The 20,922-nt window shown below is 32.6% G+C and overlaps 1 protein-coding gene across 1 annotated transcript in view; it reads left to right on the top strand.

Annotated features, from left to right (window-relative positions):
* The window catches only part of LOC145292270 (ADAM 17-like protease), a 142,833-nt gene that overhangs the window by 95,702 nt on the left and 26,209 nt on the right, over positions 1–20,922 (top strand). Inside the window, exons 17-20 of the mRNA XM_080138593.1 lie at positions 993–1,063; positions 9,017–9,090; positions 13,660–13,769; positions 14,585–14,663. Coding sequence (XP_079994719.1) covers positions 993–1,063; positions 9,017–9,090; positions 13,660–13,769; positions 14,585–14,663 — 334 coding nt within the window. The remainder of the gene's footprint in view (positions 1–992; positions 1,064–9,016; positions 9,091–13,659; positions 13,770–14,584; positions 14,664–20,922) is intronic.

Here is a 20,922-nt window from a genome sequence, read left to right as displayed (position 1 = left end):
CTGAAATCCAACCATAGTTTGTACAAATAAACTTCCCTCCATGCATCACTTTGTGGAATCAAATCAAATCAAATTTATTGGCAAAAAATAGCAAAGTGACACAAACCACGTAAAAGGACAAGATGTGTATGTCTATATACCATCTGATTTTTTTGTCTGGGGGGACTTTAAACCTGAATATGATAGGCATCTTCACTACCTCTTCTGTTAGGCTGCTCTACAGAGCAGACAGAAGGCTGCCTTTCCTCTAGTGAGATGAAAGCACATCTTTTTCTGGCTCCTATAGAGATCGCAATTTTGTGCTGGGGTGAAAATCCCTTGGATAGCAGCAGATGAAAGCTATCCAAAGCAAGCATCAAACATCAGCAGGTAAAGTTTTGGCCTCCATATTTTGGAATGCTAAAGGTATTTTGTTTATCAAGAAAGGAAGAGCCTTTAATAGCAAATATTATATAACATTATCAGTGCGTTTGAAGGAGAAAAATTGCCAAAAATAGTCACAAATGAAGAAAAAAAACAAATTCTTTAACAGTATATTGTGTTACAAGTTAATTGCAAAATTTAAATTTGAATTACTTCTGTACTTCCCCTCCCCCTAGTCTCCTGATCTCTTCCCTCAGCAGTGATTAGCTTTTTGCAGATCACAAAAGAATGCTCCAGAGATTGATTTGGCTCCAATGAAGAAATGATATCAGAAATTGAAGAATGTTTTGAAGCCCAAGGTAAAAAATATACATCTGATTGTTAGAGAAGTTTTGAAATTTGTCTCTGAATAAAGTTGGATTTTGCCTAAAAATTGTTTTTCTATTAATTAGATGCAAAACTTATTGAATGAAGTGTTATATGTTTATAGTTTCTTAGCACAAAAAACTGCAAGAATTAGTTCTACTATTTTTTATACTTTTTCAAGACGTACTTAGATTTTCAAAAAGTGCAAACCATTGAAATGCTTTGGATGATACAAATGTTTTTTTAAATTTGTTTTCTTAACAATTCTTATTGGTATAAACCTGAGTTGTCCGGAAGCAAAAAAGAAACCGGATTACACTCCATGTTTGGATAAGTAAGTATCAAGATTTGTTTTTTTTTGTTTTTTTTTTTTAACAAAGTTTTCTTAATTTATGAAAATTTTAATATTAATTTTCACTTATTGACATTAATCCCACAAACGATAAAATATCACTTTATCATAGTTGGATATTCCCATACTGAGAATGATCAGTTTTACAGAAAAAGTTTTTTGGTTTTACTTGCAAACTGCAACCACGCCACATTTTTTTTCATGACCAAACTTGCTTGGTAATGTGCTTTTCTCACTGCAGCAAAGTATGACACAAAGTCAAAGAGTGTGGATTAAAAAGTACATGAGAGGAAATGCACTCTGGTTTACAAAAACTGCTTGAGCAACCCTATTGGCAATCCTCGATTTAGAAATAAATTTGCCTCCTTCTCAAAGGGCAAGAAGTTAAAGTCTGGAAGAATGGCTCTCTTAAAATTGCAAAGAATAAGGCCACCAGCTACAAGATTGAACTGATTGTTAAGAACATTCACTCGACTGGAGTGACGGTGTTTGTTTTGTAAAGTGCTATTATTACCTAACGGCCATATTTAAAGAATCACAATGCAACAAAGACTTTAGGTTTTAATCCTTTATGATCTGAAATATGATGTAGATGATTAAAAAATATTTATTAATTTTAATTAGTTTAAAGGGTAATGATACTATGACTTTTACACTATGTATTATATTTTTTTCACTTATATATTAAGACTTTTTCACTATAATGATCGTTCATTATGAAGTTCAATAGTTAAACTACCACTGAGAATTTTTGCATTTCATAAACTTATCCTGATTATTATCCATAGTACTTGAAAAATGTGTATTAATGACAAACAAAATCTCCACTAGCTCAGACAGATGGTGGCATACTGAATGTCAGCAATGGACATTTGAAATCTGGAAGTATCTGGTATCTATCCAGATACAAAACTAATACATGCAAGGCATGTTTGAATCAATTCTTACTTCATTTATGTGGTTATATTTATTTATTTACAACTAAACGAATTAGTTCAACGAGGTCATAAAGGGTTAATATTAAAATTAATTTTTATCAACGTTTGTATTATTAATAAGAGGAAGGATAGAACAGAAATATTATTGAAACATTTAATCACTTTTTTTTTTTTTTTAATAGAATAGGAATTTCATATATCCCTGAGGGAATATAATCAGTATAAATTAATCAGATGAAATGAGTCAACACACAAAAGTTGTCACAACTTTATTGTACAACAGTTGAATGTTAAAAAGATATTGACACTCTAACTTATCTTGAATGCCGTAGTATCAAGATTAACTTCCTCATTAGTCTGATTATCATTTTCTACCATCTTTTATAGACTGAGTAGTCCATTCTCAGGGTGTGTCAGGATCTTCCACTATATCAGAAATAATAAGTCTCTGAAATCTGTTTACATTTTAGCATAGAATATTTTCAAATAAAAACAAAAATATGAGGGAATATGTAATGGCATTGCATGTTGCTCTATTGTTATTTCCATGACAAGTGCTCGACAGAACTCCAATCTATTTTCCTCACTTGCCAAACTTTTACAAAAAAAAAAAACACTTGACTCGCTACAACCACTATAAACGATTTCTCCCATTCTATATCTGTGCCTAAAATCTAAATGCAGATTCCATGAACAAAGCTTCTGTCTCAAAACTGCCCACCTGTGGAACACTGTTTGGCTGTCCTGCTTCCCGGTTGAATACAACATGGTAGCCTTCAAAACCAGTGTAAACAAATTCTAATCAAATGTAAACAAATAATCAAATCTTACCCAATTTATACCATTAGTGATTACTACACTACAAATTTACATTCATTGACCCTTATCCTCGAGTGGCTTTCGGGTCTTGATAAGTCGTAACTCATAAGTAAAGAAAAAATGTATTTGCTCCATTCAATTTAACAGCTTATGCATGTGTTTTCAAATAATAATAATAATAAATGTCTATTTAATTTTTTCCAAATACAAATGTTAATGAGAGTAAAGACTGTGACATACTCTTGCAACTCCTTAATTTACTTATTATTAATAACAAAAAAAAAGTAATGGAGAAGAAAAAAGAAAGACAACAGCCAATTACTTATCAATATACTGCAGCATGGAGAAATTGTGCATGCCTTACCAAATCTGAAAATACACAATAAACAGACACGCATGCATATATTGTTATATATTGAAGGAGACAGATCCTGGTATTTATAGAAATTAATTAATTAATTAGGATCAAAAATAATATTTATTAAAGGAGAATGCTGGAATCGAATGTAGTGATCAAAAGTTTAAAAGAATACGTATTGCTATTTAGATGCGATTCCAGGAATGTAGTGAATTGTCCATTATATTAGAAATAACTATATATATATCAAAGTTAGGTCAGAGCAGGTAGAATGGGACAATGGAAATTAAGGAATGTTCTTTGTTTTGCCAGAACACGTGTTGGAAGCATATGCAGTGTCCACGTGCAAGCCAGGCACATTGGCCACATTCTAACGTCACAAAGAAATATAGAATTAATATACAGTTAAGTTAGACTAGAGTCAGAGAATTTGAGACAGCGAGGAGTCAGAGTTCAGTTCAAGTTGAGTTAGAGAGAGTTAGCCTAAGCTCCTTTCGGAAGCAATGGGAAGGAAGACAAGACAATGTAGTAATTCTGTCAGGCATCGAATTCTGATCATTCCCATCAGCAGCTGGAAATGTCTTTGTATTGTTATGTAAGCCTTTGTCTTCGTTTGTCAGCAACCGCAAGGTAATGTGCTTTTGTCTTCATAGTCTTGTATAATGCACGTTATATGAAACCGTTCCAAAGTGTTAACTGTATCCTCCTCATCAATTATATATCTCCCTTCCTTGTTTAAAAAGAACTGTTCATTTACACATCTCTTCACATATCAGTTTCCTATTATAAATGCAAACTCCCCTCATAATTGGATTGTCGTCACTGCTGTGTATGCCGTTATAAATGATGTCTCGTCCCTGTTATGCAGCCCCGCTCTGTGAACCCTAACCCGCTATACAACAATATGCATAATAAAAATATACTTGCATAAACTGGTCCTTTGAAAAAGGAAAGAAAAATATGTAGACAGGTCCCATCAAAATGGACAGAAAAATACTTGTATATCCAGAAGTCAAGGATAAGTATTATTTGTATTCTGAACAGGATCTTCCATAAAAAAAAAAATGTAATGTATTAAAAAGAGCAGGTAAAAAAATTTTTTTTTAATATTTGCCAGTCTCGCATTAAGTAAACTTAAGGGATTTTATTATTTTAAAAATTAAGAAAGGCTTTCTCCCTCACTACAACTGTAATTTCTGAAGAGCTGTAACTGATTATTTTCTTGTTTACATCTTTCAAGATACATTGTTAGGAACCTCATCACTATATATAAAGCAAACGTGTCTGCATGTGTGTTGCAGCATCACTGTTAAACAGTTGATCTAAAAACTAAGCACATACTAGCAGCTTCAATCTGATTCAAAAAAAGAAAAAAGAAAAGTTGAGAAACCTTGCATAGATGGGTACTTCAGATTTATTGATATGTTATTTTTTATTTAAAAATTAATACTTTCTTCCATTAAAAATTGAAAAATCTTAATTTTTTTTTTTTTGTTTTTTTTTTTTTACACAGTGATCACCACTTATCAAGGCCCGGAAGCCACTCGGGGATAAGGGTTATTGCAAGTACATTACGTTAGTGTGGAGATTTGATGAAGTGTTTACTTAAGGGGGCGGTTCATTAGGAATTTGTTAACATTGGACTTGAACACATCCAAGTTGTAGTCCGGTGCGAAGCAAGCAGACGGAACAGAGTTCCACAGGCGTGCAGTTCTAAGAAAGAATCTTTGTTCATGGAATCTACATTTTGATTTAGGCACAGCTATAGAGTGGGGCAAATTTTTCACAGTGGATTCAGCTAGACGGGTATTTTTCGTGAAAGATTGGCGAGGGGGGGCCAGAGATTGGAGTTCAGACGAGCACCTGCCATGGAAATAACGATAAAACAAAGATAGGCTCGCAACGTCTCTTCTATGGGAGAGAGGTTGCAGGGTAGAGAAAAGGGCATCCCCCACTAAGCCACGAAGTCTATTTTGTACTCTGTCAAGGCAGGATAGGCTGTTTTTAGCAGCTCCTGCCCAGATATGGCAACAGTATTCCATCCTTGGACGTACTTGGCTTTTATATAGAGAATTGCATCAGTAGTGAGATATCTTCTGGAGCGGTAGAAGGATCCCACCATCTTTCCAGCGACCTTTGCAACAGACTTGATGTACGTGTTCCATTTCATATCAGGAGTAAAGGTCAAACCCAGAAGCTTGTCAAAACACAGGGCCTCACCCAGACGAGAGCCATCCATCACAATTGATGCCAGATGGGGATCAGAGCGTTGATGATGTAAAGATAGGAGTTTGATTTTGGATGCATTAAAGGTAACCAGCGACATCTTCCCCCACTGAACCACGCGCTCGAGATCAGAGGAGAGAGAATCAGAGAGAACTTGGTATGTGGTCTTACACGCCCTTGACCCCTGATCGCGGCCCAGTTATGATCTGCACCCTGGTCGGTACAGTTATGATATGTCGACTGGGCAACCAGGTCTGCCAACCGTTAGTACGTCGTGTCACCCAGTGAGTTCTTCGTTAAGGCGTTGGGGATTCTTCTCGGATGCTCGGTCCTCAAGGCCTGTTCTCCGTGGATCGTCTAGTTATTCTGGGTGTTCGTTGACAGATACGGTGTCACAAATGGTAAATAAAGAAATATCCACATATAGGGATCAACGCACATCAGCAACAAAACTCCGGAGGTTGGTTAATATAATATATATTTCAGAAATTCATAAAAGAAGTATTTACAGCATATACATATAGTTGACAATTAATTCAAGCAAGCAGTTAGTTCTACAACTGAGCTTCTGTTGTTGAAATACCTGGTCGGTATCGCGGACTTTGCGTAATTCTCGTTAAGTGATCGACACGTTATAAGCGTTGATTTATCAGGCAACAAGCGAGGGGGAGAGAGAGGAGAGGTGATTCCGGACTCTCTCTTCTTCTGTTCTCTTACTGACTTAATCTCTGATTTTTCATTTCTTTTATAATACAATTATGGAATGATGACGACACCCATGTTCGTCATCGACCAATCAAATTGCTTGATTATAATTCGACGGGGCCTTTTCTCATTGGTTGATTATACTTCGACAGGGCCCTTTTTCATTGGTCCATTTCCAAAATTGGATTGACTCCTCCTTTAATTAACGCCCAACTTACACGTATTATTTAACTCCTCCCTGGCTTACTAATGGAATTTTTCCATATCCAGGAAAATTATTTTTCCTTTGACTTAAAGCAAATCACGCGATTTTATTTGTTTTAAAATTATCTATTGATCTCATTTTTCGCTTTGATAATTCAAAGGAATTTTAGTTTATCTTTGAATTAAGTTCTGGTTGTCGACCATTCCATTATATCAGACATTTTGTTTACGTCAAAAGACCAAGAATGCATTTGTCGCTTTGAACTTATCGGACAACACATTTTCCCATCCGAGCAAAAATATTTCATAACTTCAATTTTCGTTCGACCTGATTCACCAAATGACAATTCTCGATACGTTATATTATTGTTTTAAAATTTCGGACAATTCATTTTTTTCCTATTCTTTGTTCTAAACATAATTGCCGAGTCACTGCGTGTGTTTCTCTCAGATCAAAAACAACCCGACTTTTCAATTGTCAAACTCACAGGTCAACTTGGCTCATAGTTTTGCCAATTGCGGGTGTGAAATCCCCACCCCTCCGGCTCCTGTACAACTATGATTTCGGCCCTTGTAGATCAAACGCCTGTGTATTTTGGCTAAAATATTTTATGCATTCTTTTTTGCTTTTGAAGTCTAGAATGTGACTTAACCTCTCGCTACAAAGGCACTCTTGCCGCCGCCATCTCAACAACAGACTTAGCTCAGAATTTATTCACAAAAAAAAAATTAATAATAATTTTTATTCCTTCAACCCGATCATCGTCCGGGAACAAAAAATTACTTTTAACAAAAAGAAACGTCACATCAACCCTACAGGTCTGATGTGGCCTCTCTTTAGTATTACAACTTTGTCATTTACAGCCTTTGATGTGTTGCCGTACATGGTAGTGTCATCAGCATAGATGTCAACGAATGATTTAAGTATGTGTTTAGGGAGGTCATTGATGTAGATCAGGAAGAGAGTTGGGCCCAGGATGGACCCCTGAGGGACTCCAGCATTTATATTGCAGGCCTTTGATTTTTGTCCATCGACCACTACTCTTATGAGCCTATCGGGAGAAATGATTTAATGATTGAGAAAACATTTCCAGTTATACCGTAGCTGGAAATCTTGTGAAGTAGACCCTTATGCCATACCTTGTCGAAGGCCTTTAATATGTCAAGAGCAATTGCCTTAGAAAGGAAGCCTTTGTCAAGAGATTCACTAATCCTGTGGGATATAACCGTCAGCACATCTGCAGTAGATCTTGCAGAGCGGAAACTATATTGCGTGTCACTAAGAAGGTTATTCCTGCTGAGGTGGTTGACTATTTCTCTATTTAATATTGATTCCAGCAACTTACTCATAACATACAGGAGACTTATTGGTCTGTACTGAGGGGGAGATGACTTATCACCTTAATTCTTAAATACAGGGCAAACTGATGAGGTCTTCCAGGGAGTCGGAAAGCACTTCTCCTTAAGGCAGTGCTTAAATAGTTTCGTAAGTATGGGAGCAAGTTCTGGTTGAAGCTTTTTTAACACTATAATTGGGATGCCATCAGGGCCAGTTGCTTTACTAGAGTCTAGGTTCTTGATTAGCTTGGTGACCTCATGCACGGATATTTGTATGTTACCTAGCTTGTTCTGTGTTATAGGAGGAAATATGGGGAGTTGATGGCCTTCGTCGCATGGGGTAGAATTAGCTGCAAAGTTCTTTGCAAATAGTTTGGCCTTGTCTGACGCTGACGAGATGACCTCTGGTCCATTGATAATGGTTGGGATAGAACGCACACTTCTGTTCAGGATCCTATTATTTGCCAAAACTGGTAGGAACCAAGCCGCTGATCAGCTACCTTGGATTTAACAGACTGGGCATATAGCTCTCTTGCATTTTTTATTACTCTTTTACAGTGGTTGCTGGCAGTCCTGAAAGCAGCTTTAGTCTCAGTGCATCTATTACGTTGGTAGCTATGGAAAAAGTGATTTCTGTGCGCGATAGCAGCAGCACACTCTGGGGAGAACCATAGTTGGCTGTTAGGTTTTTGTTGGAATTTTTTAGATGGTATGAATCGGTCTATGCCTACAATTAACCATTCGGTCAGATCTGATACTAGAGAGGACACTTCCTTTTTAAACATGGAGTGCAGATGTAAATCAGATATGAATGTACGGAAGTAAAAAGAAAAAAAAAAATTGATATTAGAAAAACTTTTACTAAAAATATGACAAAATATTAAAGGAAGTAGCCATGTGCAATAAATCAGTTGGAATAATCCATTATAAATGAAAGTAAATATCACCATAGATAGTAATATTATTACGCCCATACTTGGAGAGGAAAAGAGAGATAATGGGACAAGTGTATAGCAAACGAAGGTTAATTTTTATTTTTTATATTTAACTGACTTTTCAAATTTGCTTTTTCTTGATTCAATTTAATCTGACTTAATGGGTTACCCAATTTTTTTAGTTTTATTTCATAAAAACCTTTAAAAAATTAAGTAGGTGGACCATTTTACATTAAATGCATATAGAAAAATGAATCTCTACTCACTGCTAAAAAAGTTGATTTGTTTTTGGTATATTTTTTTTTCTGGAAATTTGGTGTTTGAGAATCTGGTTAAAAATTGTTAAATTTCTCAATTTCCATTTTTTTATTTTTTTTTATTTATTCATTTTTTTTTTTTTTTTATATCTTAGCGGTCAATGTGTTAACGGCGTCTGCTTGTCCTACTGTGAATCCAGAAGTATGCAGCCATGCATCTGTGACAACAGTAAGTTTAATATAATTTGTTTTTTTATGTTTGTTTTGTTTTTTGTTTTACTTAATCAAATTATAATTCTATTTGTAACATATTTAACCTCTATTGTACTTTGCAGGATTCACATAAAAAAAGTTATATAAATATGTAATAAATCCAATATCTTTATCAAGGACACAATATTACATAAGACTGAAAAGAAACCCTTGTCTTTCTCTATTTGATGAAATCTCTCAGCATTACTTAAAGCATCTTCTTTGTCTACAGGTTTATTCACAAACGAAAACTTGAAAAACAAAAAGGGATTTTACATGGCTTGATTTTTACTGTTGATGTCAACTTTACCATACCCTCAAACTCATTTTATGTACAATGGGTTCCCTGGTATACCTGACTAGATGAGCAAGCAGGAAATGTGTCATTACATGTATCATTTTGCAGGATAATTATATGACTTACCAAGCCTGTGATGATCTCTCTGCCCAAAGCATATGTTTATTGATAAGTGCTAGATAAAATAGAATTATCCTTATAGAATAGAGATTTTTTTGTTCAATATTTACTCCTTTAGGTCTGCCATTTTTTGTCTATGCATATGAATATTAACAGACTAACCTAATGAAAGATGGATACTCTAACTTAACATCTAAATCTGACCCCCAAGACCGCCATGGGCATGGAATATGTGCTTACATTAAAGACGGCTTCCCATGTGGCAGGGATATCTCTAGAGAAGATCCTAATTTACCTTATATGTGCTTCTGGGTTGCACTTGCTTACACCACTGCATTTATATTTGCCCTCTATCGGCAACATAACAGCAGATTTACTATCTTTGAGTATATCTGAGAAAATAGACCACATCCTGTCTGCACATCCCTCGGCTAACATCCACATCTGTGGTGACTTCAACATCCATAACGTGGAATGGCTGACCCACTCAAATAAGACAGATGATGAGGGGAGGTTCTGTCATGATTTTGCCATTGCTTATGACCTCACTCAAATTGTTCGCGAGCCCACCCATGTGCCCGATATTACAGGTCAGTATGCAAGCCTTCTAGACCTTTTTCTCTCTACTTCCCCTGAGGTATGTTCATGTTCCGTTCTTTCTCCTCTAGGACCACTCTGTCGTATCAGTTAAGATAAAAATGAAATGTAATAAGTCCCCAGACGTACCCCTCCACCGTACTGTATACCGATACTTCATGGCTGACTGGGATAGCTCCGTACATTCATATCTGATCTACCTCTGAATTCCATGTTTAAAATGGATGTGTCCTCTATAGTATCAGACCTGACCGAATGGCTAATTGTAGGCATAGACCGATTCATGCCATCTAAAAAATTCCAACAAAAACCTAACAGCCAGCTATGGTTCTCACCGGAATGTGCTGCGGCCATCACGCACAGAAATCACTTTTTCCATAGCTACCAATGTAATAGATGCCCTGAGACTAAAGCTGCTTTCAGGAACGCCAGCAACCACTGTAAAAGAGTAATAAAAAATGCAAGAGAGCTATATGCTCAGTCCATTAAATCCAAAGTAGCTGATCAGCAGCTTGGTTCCCACCAGTTTTGGCAAATAACAAATAGGATCCTGAACAGAAGTGTGCGTTCTATCCCAACCATTATCAATGGACCTGAGGTTATCTCGTCAGCATCAGACAAAGCTAAACTATTTGCCAAGAACTTTGCAACTAATTCTACCCTATGCGACGAAGACCATCAACTCCCCATATTTCCTTCTATAACACAGAACATGCTAGGTAACATACAAATATCTGTGCATGAGGTCACCAAGCTAATCAAGAATCTTAATTCCAGTAAAGCAACTGGCCCTGATGGCATCCCAATTATAGTGTTAAAAAAGCTTCAACCAGAACTTGCTCCCATACTTACAAAACTGTTTAAGCATTACCTTAAAGAGAAGTGCTTTCCAACACTCTGAAAAACTTCATCAGTATGCCATGTATTTAAGAATTCAGGTGATAAGTCATCTCCCTCTCAGTACAGACCAATAAGTCTCCTGTGTGTCATGAGTAAGTTGCTGGATTTCATATTAAATAGAGAAATAGTAAACTACCTCAGCAGAAATAATCTTCTTAGTGACACGCAATATGGTTTCCGTTCTGCAAGATCTACCGCAGATGTGCTAACGGTTATATCCCACTGGATTAGTGAATCTCTTGACAAAGGCTTCCTTTCTAGGGCAATTGCTCTTGACATATCAAAGGCCTTCGACAAGGTATGGCATAAGGGTCTACTTCACAAGATTTCCAGCTACGGTATAACTGGAAATGTTTTCTCTATCATTAAATCATTTCTCTCTGATAGGCTCATAAGAGTGGTGGTCGATGGACAAAAATCAGAAGCCTGCAGTATTAATGCTGGAGTCCCTCAGGGGTCCATCCTGGGCCCAACTCTCTTCCTGATCTACATCAATGATCTCCCTAAACACATACTTAAATCATTCGTTGACATCTATGCTGATGCCACAACACTACGGCAACACATCAAAGGCTGTAAATGACAAAGTTCTCTCTGATTCTCTCTCCTCTGATCTCGAGTGCGTGGTTTAGTGGGGGAAGACATGGCTGGTTACCTTTAATGCATCTAAAACCAAGCTCCTATCTTTACATCATCAACGCTCTGATCCTCATCTGGCATCAATTGAAATGAATGGCTCTCGTCTAGGAGAAGCCCCATGTTTTGACAAGCTTCTGGGTTTGACCGTTACTCCTGATATGAAATGGAACATGTACATCAAGTCTGTTGCCAAGGTCGCTGGAAAGATGGTGGGATCCTTCTACCGCTCCAGAAGATATCTCACTACTGATGCAATTCTCTATCTATATAAAAGCCAGGTACGCCCAAGGATGAAATACTTTGCCATATCTTGGCAGGAGCTGCTAAAAACAGCCTATCCTGCCTTGACAGAGTACAAAATAGACTTCGTGGCTTAGTGGGGGATGCCCTTTTCTCTACCCTGCAACCTCTCTCCTACAGAAGAGATTGCGAGCCTATCTTTGTTTTATCGTTATTTCCATGGCAGGTGCTCGTCTGAGTTCCAATCTTTAGTCCCCCTCGCCAATCTTTCACGAAAAACACCCGTCTAGCTGAAACCACTGTCAAAAATGTTTCCCACTCTTTATCTGTGCCTAAATCAAAATGTAGATTCCATGAACAAAGCTTCTTTCTTAGAACTGCACACCTGTGGAAATCTGTTCCGTCTACTTGCTTCCCACCTGACTACAACTTGGATGTGTTCAAGTCCAACGTAAACAAGTTCCTGATGAACCACCCCCTTAAGTAGACACTTTAATTAAATCCCCACACTTATGTACTGTACATGCAATAACCCTTATCCCTGAGTGGCTTCTGGGCTTTGATAAGTGGTGATCACCTTGTAAAAAAAAAAAAATAAATAAATTAAAAAAATAAAGATTATCAGTCATGGCGCAGAGTCTCTATTTTGTGCATTGCATACTGTGTGGGTACCACAAGCAGGTCATCTCGAAATGTACTGTTCCTCTACAAATCCTTATAAAAATACAAACTAGATTTAATGGTGCATTATTTCTGCAAGAAGTTGATTGGTTGATTGCAAGTAGATAGAATCTACAATAGTTGATTGGTTGGTCAAATTAATTTAATTAATCCTCAATAGAATCCTTTCACTTTTTTAAAACAAATTTAATTAAATGGTCAGTATTTTGTAAAAAAATCGAACTACAATTATACATAAATTTAAAAAAATGAAAATATTTTTTTGGTCACTCAACTGAGAAGAGAATATTTTCTGTTCACCTTCCCCCCTCCTCACCCAAATTAGGCCAGCCTATCTTTAAAAAATGTTTTTCAAAATGTTTGTTTAGAAAAAGTATAGCAAATATAGAAAAAAAAAATGAATAGTTTTTCTTCCAGTAAAATAAGATTTTTAAATACTTTATTTTTTTAAATGATATTAATATAAAAGTTTTTAAGTGTCACAAATGAAGAGGATGATAATGTACATGGTTATTTTAAAGGAAAAGTTGAAGCAGAGATACATAAATAAGTATCCACCTGAAAAATAACTGGACGAATGGGGTCCGTAGTTTGCCAGAAAAGTATTCTGTTGAATAATATAAAATTAATAATATAAACTAAAGTAACCTACCTTGAATTTGTGCTTGAGATTAGAGTTTTTTTGTTTTTTTTCAACCAGAAATTGAACTGAATGTTAAATAAAAAAGAAATAGCATTTAGGCAATTGTGTACATATTGAATTTAGTTTAATTAGAAATTAATGAATTTTGTATTTGTTGAGTTTGGTTTAATTTTCCAAAAGTTTTATTTGGATCATTAAAAATTTTTGCGTTTTACATTTTAATTATTTGTATTGTTTTTTTGAATTAATTTCTTTTTCCATTTTTTTAATGAATCTACTTAATAAGGAATCTATTTAATCTACTTTGAATTTGCTTAATAAGGAAATCCCTTGAATATTTGTATGCAACATATATTGCATAAGATTCTTGAAAGACAAAAATCTTCATAATGTGATTTAAAAATTGTTTTAAAATTGATTTCTTACAGTTACTGATGCTTGTATTAGATGTTGTATGACCAATGGAGAATGTAAGCCTATTAATAAGAAAGACATATTACCAAATGGACGGCCATGTGCTCAAGGTTATTGTGTCCAGGTTGGCTGATCAAAATTTTCTTTTACAATCTTTACTTTGAAACATTAAGCATTATTAAAATTATCAATCTTTACTTTAAAACATTAAGCATTATTAAAATTATCAATCTTTACTTTAAAACATTAAGCATTATTAAAATTATCAATCTTTCCTTTGAAACATTAAAGCATTATTAAAGTTATCAATGTTTCTTTTGAAACATTAAAGCATTATTAAAATTATCAATGTTTCTTTTCAGACAAATATCTAAGTATTTTATCTCCATTTTCCGTGGGGATTTTTTTTTTTTTTTCTTTTTCTCATAGCAATATTATTCATCCATATTATGGTTATTTACATTAGCTGGTTGTCTATCTGTGGTAAGAATGTATAACCTCTGAAAGTGTACATGTCCAGCGAGGAACTGATAATGGAGCAAAGGTTGTGAAATTACCAACTGCATTTCTCTTGACCCAGCATGACTTAAATCCATGAAGAAATCCAAGATGATTGAAAGCTGCTGAGATAATCAAAGAAAGACCGGCATTATTTCATAGTTCTTCTTCTAGAGTAGTTCTTCTGTTAAGATTGGATGACAGGTGATCGAGGAGTGGGGGGGGGGGGTCTGATAAACTTTTCCAACAAAGTTGGACAATTTAGTTTTAAAGGTTGAACAAAGTCAACATGAGAATTATAGTCAAAATAATCTAAACGATTCTTTTTCATATTTTGTCATAGTCTGTTTTTTTTTTTGTTGTTGTTTTACTAATAAAAGATTAAAAGAAAAATGTACATAAAATCATTTCAAGAGTCATTTTATGTGTTTCTTATTACAGGGAAAATGCAAAAAAGCAGTTAAAAACTTAGTTCATCGGTTGTTTTCTATTTTTGAAATTATCACCAGTGATCGTCTCGGTAAGTAAACAAGTTTGTTTTAGTCCTATTTATTTCCTTTATAAATAAGTTACAAAAGAAATTAAGTTACAATTTGTCTTTTTGTTTTTCTTTTTTTTTTTTTTTTTTTTTTAAATAAAGACATTTTACCATTATTATTTGTACTCACTAGGAATTCTCACATGGGTGTCATCAGAGATTACTTCCTGATAATAACCATTGGTGTTCTCTGGAGTCTGAGTGATAAGTCTATCCAGATTTCCAGTACTCTATCTTTTTTGATACCCGTTGCCAATAACTTTTTGTTATTGCAACAGCTGCTTACCATTGATTTCTTGCTAGCAATGACCATTGGTCTTCACTGGAATTTGGGTTGCAATAAGCTACCCAAGGTACCAGTACTCTTCACACTCATCTAATGAATGTTTGGTTAGTGCTCTCCTTCCTCTGTCCTTCTATCCTCTTTGATCCTTAATGACTATTTTGTATGGCATCAGCCAAGGCTGATGCCTTTTTTTTTTTGTTTTTTTTGGTGGGGAGGAGACACACTTTCATAACTTTGATTAAAGTTTGAATCTTTTGTTATTTAATATTAATCAACAACACAGATTATATTAAAGAAGATAAATATATCTATAGTTTTCAAATATTTTCTCTACACATATACTAGTGTATACCCCTGGTTCAGATGAGTCATTTTGCTATTATATAAGTTCTGTTATGTTGTTACTTTCTTTAAATAATTTTGTCATGAGGTTCTAAAATGTGTATGCTATCAATGCTGCATACAAGTGCAAAAGTTTTTACATTGGTAGCACTGTTGCACTACTCCACATGCATAATAAACATCATCTAAACCTACAAACATTTACTTTTAGAAAGCTTCTGATTAAACGTTGAACATAAAGAACAAGACTATTAAAAGAAATGTTAAAAACATAAGAATGCAGGAGGAGATACTTATAGCTTGATGATTTCTCCCAGGAAGAAAACAAAAGTTTGTGTAGCTTACTTGCTATAAGTATGTTTTCATACTACTATATATAAACAATTAATAAGTTATTCAACAAAAAATAACCATAATAGCTGATTTCTAATACTATTTTTTTCTTTATACACTTAAGTTTAGATATATTTGATATTAACCTAAATACCTTTATAAAAATCTGATTTTTATGTTAAACCATAAAAAACTATATTTTATATATGGTACCATTATAATTTTACTTATTATGACCGATAAAAAGTGTGCAATTGATTTGTTTTTCTTCTTTATTGCTGTAGCAATCAACAAACAGTATACAAAGGTAAACGTGTTGCTCTTTAAAATCAGTCAATGTGATGATGATGATGATGATACATTCATTGAAACTAAAGGGATTGCAAAATTATAATGAAACCTGATGCATCTTCCTAATTTTTGTTTACTTCTCTTAACTAAGATCTGTCATATATAAATATGTACTTGTGTATGGTTGTGTCTTTTCTTTCATTCTATAGACCAGAAATTTATAATTTTAATATAAGTGGTGTGAACCTTCGCATTTTTTTTTTTTTTAATTTATTCATACTACTCATCATACTATATCTTAAGGAAAGTCTCATTAACTCATTAAATTATGTGATCCAAAGAAAAACATTTAATAATTGAAATAGTTTGTTTTTCTCTGTGTGTATGTATGTATATATGTGTGTGTATATATATATATATATATATATATATATATATATTATGAGAGAGAGCGGTTAATCATTTACTTGAAATGTACTTAGTTTGTATATACCAATCATAATGGGTTAATCCAAACCTTTCTCATGAAGTTTTTTATAATGAAAAAGATCTTTTTTATATAAATTTTGTGTAAAATTAGAAAGAAATCCAAGCTTAATGAATGCCATTTTATCTGGATAATCTTCATAACTGAGAAGGACCGTCAGTGTGTCAGTTACATGTAGTTTTCCAAAATCGTGTTTTTATAAGTTTTTTTAAATGTAAACATCTGAAGAGCATGTGGCTAAATATGCAGCAATAACATAATTTCGTAGACTTGTTAGTCACAATACGAAACAATATTGTAATAGATACGTTTTGAAAAGTAATAAATGACCAACTGAGAAAACTTGGTATTTGGAACTTGGAGAATTATTATATAACACTATATATTTATATTAAACAATATGAACATTAAATAAATGTTTAATTTTATTTCTTATTTGTTATTATATGTATACAAACATTATATGGCTACAAATTTGCAGACATGTTTTAATCAAAGATATAAAAAAGATAAATTACGTTGAACCACACACACACAGACGTTCAGCTTTATATTATAGATATATATATAATACGTGTGTATTATTGGTAAAATATGCTTTTTTCAATTATATTTCACCCTATATTAAATCCTTTTATTTATAAAGCTCAATGTATGTTAAATTCAACAACAGAGCACATACAAATGGATGACAAAACATTTATATTGCAAATATTAAGAATTTATCTATCTTAATATTGATTTCTTCCAACATGTCAATTTCCAAATCTTTTACAGCACCTATTTCGTAACATAGAAACAATCATTAATTATTATGTCAAGATTGAATTTTTTTTCATGTTGACTTAGTTAAAAATGTTCCAATTTTTCTATGAAAAAAAGAAATCCCGAATGACCACATAAAGTCAAAAAAAATTTTTTCCAATATTTCTATGAAAAGAAAAAAAATTCCGAATGACCACATAAAGTAAAAAAAAAATTTGAAGAATAGTTGTATCATGTGATATCTTATTGAAGCCATATTTGATTTAATAGAGCTATTCAAACCTTATTTTACGTATTGATATAGCGTTTCCATATTGTTTTAATCAACACTGAAAATTTATTATATAATAATTTATTAATTTTTTTTTATTTCAAAACAACTAATATTTATTATCTAAATTATGTTAACTATGATTAAATCTACAATGTTTTTTTTATATGAAATGAACTCCTTATTCTTAAATCATATTTACATTTTTTATAGTTAATTTTTCGTATAAGCTTAATATATGCTGGATTTTAACCTAATTATTACAATGAATAAATATTTATATTAGAAATATAACTATATTCAAACAAACATCTATTGTTCGATATAATTTGGATTTAATTAACTTTTTGTTTTCATATTAAGAGATTTCTCTATTTCTCATCTACATATGTTGCAAGTTGAATGTAAGGGACGTAATTTAACGTTAGAAATTTACTCAATTACTTCCCTTTTTTTCAAAAATTCTATGAATATTTACTGTGAAAATTAAAGATTTATTTTGCACTAATAATGTTATCATATTATATTTGGATTATTTCATTAGATTATTCTAACATAATTTTATTTAACTCCCTCCAATTTAATATCAAATAAAAGCCATTATATAATTCTTTAATTTACACAAAAAAACCTAACTAGGTTATTTCCGAAATAGATGATACCTATTTCTATGTGAACAATTATATATTCATATACATATATATAATTTTGTTAATTGTTTCTAGCATAATCTTAAAATTTATTGGGTGTTATAGTGTGTGTGTGTGTGTGTATATATATATATATATATATATATATATATATATATATATATGATGGTTCTTCATAGGCATAGAAAATAAAACTTATTTTTCAATCTCAATTTAAACTGGATATGTGTTTATGGAAAATAAAACTTATTTTCCATCTTATAAAAGTCTAGTTATTTTATAGATTTTTACATGTGTAGCCAAATGTTTGTATAAATAATTTTTTTATGCTTAATAAACATTATATTTATTATCTAACACTTTCATATAAACACAGGAAAGATCCATTGTATTTTTAGTAATTAGATATAAATTTACCTGCATTACTAAAGGATATAATATTTGAATAAGTGAAACTTTTTCTGCATAAAGTTAAAGGGTTCAACAATATCATAAATAATGACTGGATATTTTCTTTCAATTTGCTTTTTGTATGTTAAATTGAAATTATTCAATTCATATGTTTCGGCAATTGTAACTTCCAGAACCATCTTTCTTTTTCTGGCAAAACTAAAAAAAAAAAAAAAAAATCTCATTTTCTCTTCATTTATTCTGCATGAGTTTTTTCTCTCTTACCTAAACATCTATTTCTTTTCTTTTTTTTTTTCTTTTTTTTTTTTCTTTTTTTTTCTTTGGCTGTCTCCTAATAACAACTTTTTTTATCAGCTTTTACAAAACAGAAGAAAGTATATGTTTATTGAAACTTCACATAAATTAAATAAAGTCTGTTTTATATGCTTTGTTTTTTGTTTTGTTTTTTTGTTACATATATATATTACATATGTGCCGAAAGCTGTCCTCAAAGGAGTTCAAATTTCATCCATTCTTCATTTTCAATCCTCTTATAATATCCTTCATGATTCATCTAACAGTTCATCCATCTCATTAACTCTTGTCCTTAAGTGGCTTTTGGCATTGATAAGTGGTGACAAATGAGAAAATTTGAGGAAATCTGCTAGATATTCATTCATTAAAAAACAGCTAACATACTTCCAAAATCTCATATACACATGCATTGAGCTAAGTATATGCTATTTCAGATGCATTAAGGATTAAAAAAATGTATGTGCACATTTGAAATGCATTTCTTTGTCAAATGTTCGATTCATTAACAGCATTATTATTACTGAAAAAAATGCATTAAATGTGATGTATTTTTCAACTGCCATAAGAAAAAGTGGATCAAATGGATTTGAGCCACCTTACAATAAGTTATGATCAAATAAACACAGTTTATATTAACATTGCTTTTTTTATTATTGAATTATGAACAATACAGCACAAATGTTTAACTTCCCCTCCATCTATTTATTGCTGGTTTGGGGGGGGGGTTAGATTAAATTAAAATATGATGTTCAAAAATTTTTTTAATATGTAATGCAATAAAATTTAATGCTTTATACAAATATTTTTTTTAATAATTTTTTTCGCCAAAAAATTCATCATAAGCCGGAAGTAAAAAGTAAAAATTCTGTGTTAAGATAAACTGTGTCCTTTTGGTTGTTACTCATTTTGAAGTGTCTGAAATCCATCAGAAAAAGTTTTTTTGTTTTTTGTTATTTTATTAAATTACTTAAGCATGGCATGGCAAAATTTGATGAAAGAAATTCTGAAAAATGAATTCTATGTATGACCTTCAACTACATTTGATGATGAGATTCCAATTTCAGAGATTTGGGGCATTTTGAGACAGACTTAGTTGCATTACTCCCAGGTCTACTGGAGTATTGCTGGCTGCCAGAATTTTATGTTTACAGACTATAGAATAAATGTGTGTGCTGTTAAAAAATTATGGAGTTTGTGTGTTCATACACAAGTAGAAACAGTGGAAACATTTGATTGGATGGCAAAAAAAGAATAGGCAGAATATACATCATTAAGGCAGGAGTTTCAACAATGCCAGTACTTGATTTTGAATCTCACGTAAGTTTTTTTAAACTGGGTACATGTTTTATAAATTGAAAGAAATTAATATCACTTAATAACATAAAAAAAACATTGCAAAAATTTTTTTTTAAGCTAAGTGAATATACTTTATTCAACATTACAATAATACCTTGATATATGAATTTAATTTTTTCCATGATTGCCAATGTATCTCAAAATAATTATTTCCATTTGAATTTTAAAAAAAAAAAACAGAATTAATCCATTCCATTAGTAAGAAATTTGCTCAAAACAAGCTGCAATTATGATTAAATTGCACTTAAAAACTACTAAAGATAAATACAATAGTAATGACATAGAAATTGATATATAATAATAAATGTTAATAAAAACAATAAAAAAGTATACAGTTGTACTCACTGCGTAGGCAAGTGCTAGTGTATGGGATGTATGCAATGAGGAGGGAGGAAGAGAAGCAAGGCTATCATGCACACATACACGCACACAAACACACTATGGTAAATAAAGATGGGCAGGATTATACACAAATATGTTGAATGAACTTAATAAATGCTTAATATTTAAGCCTTAATGTAACAGAAAGGATGAATCAAAAATAAAGAATAAAATTGTAAATAACTTACTGTGGAGATGGGTGAGTGGCTAACAAAGGTTTGCTAGGAGATGGGAAGAAAGGGTTGAGATAGCATAGTCTAGCCTACAATATACATACATATACAAACAGACTTTTTTCTTGCTTTGCATTTTGTTTGTTTGTTTTTCCTTTTCCTTGTGTATTTATTTTTTGTTTGTTTTTTTAATTTTTTAGT

This window comes from Euprymna scolopes, chromosome 13, assembly GCF_053919585.1.
Source record: "Euprymna scolopes isolate OS-2025 chromosome 13, ASM5391958v1, whole genome shotgun sequence".
Lineage (NCBI taxonomy): Eukaryota > Metazoa > Mollusca > Cephalopoda > Sepiida > Sepiolidae > Euprymna > Euprymna scolopes.
This window is presented reverse-complemented; position numbering and strand designations above follow the sequence as displayed.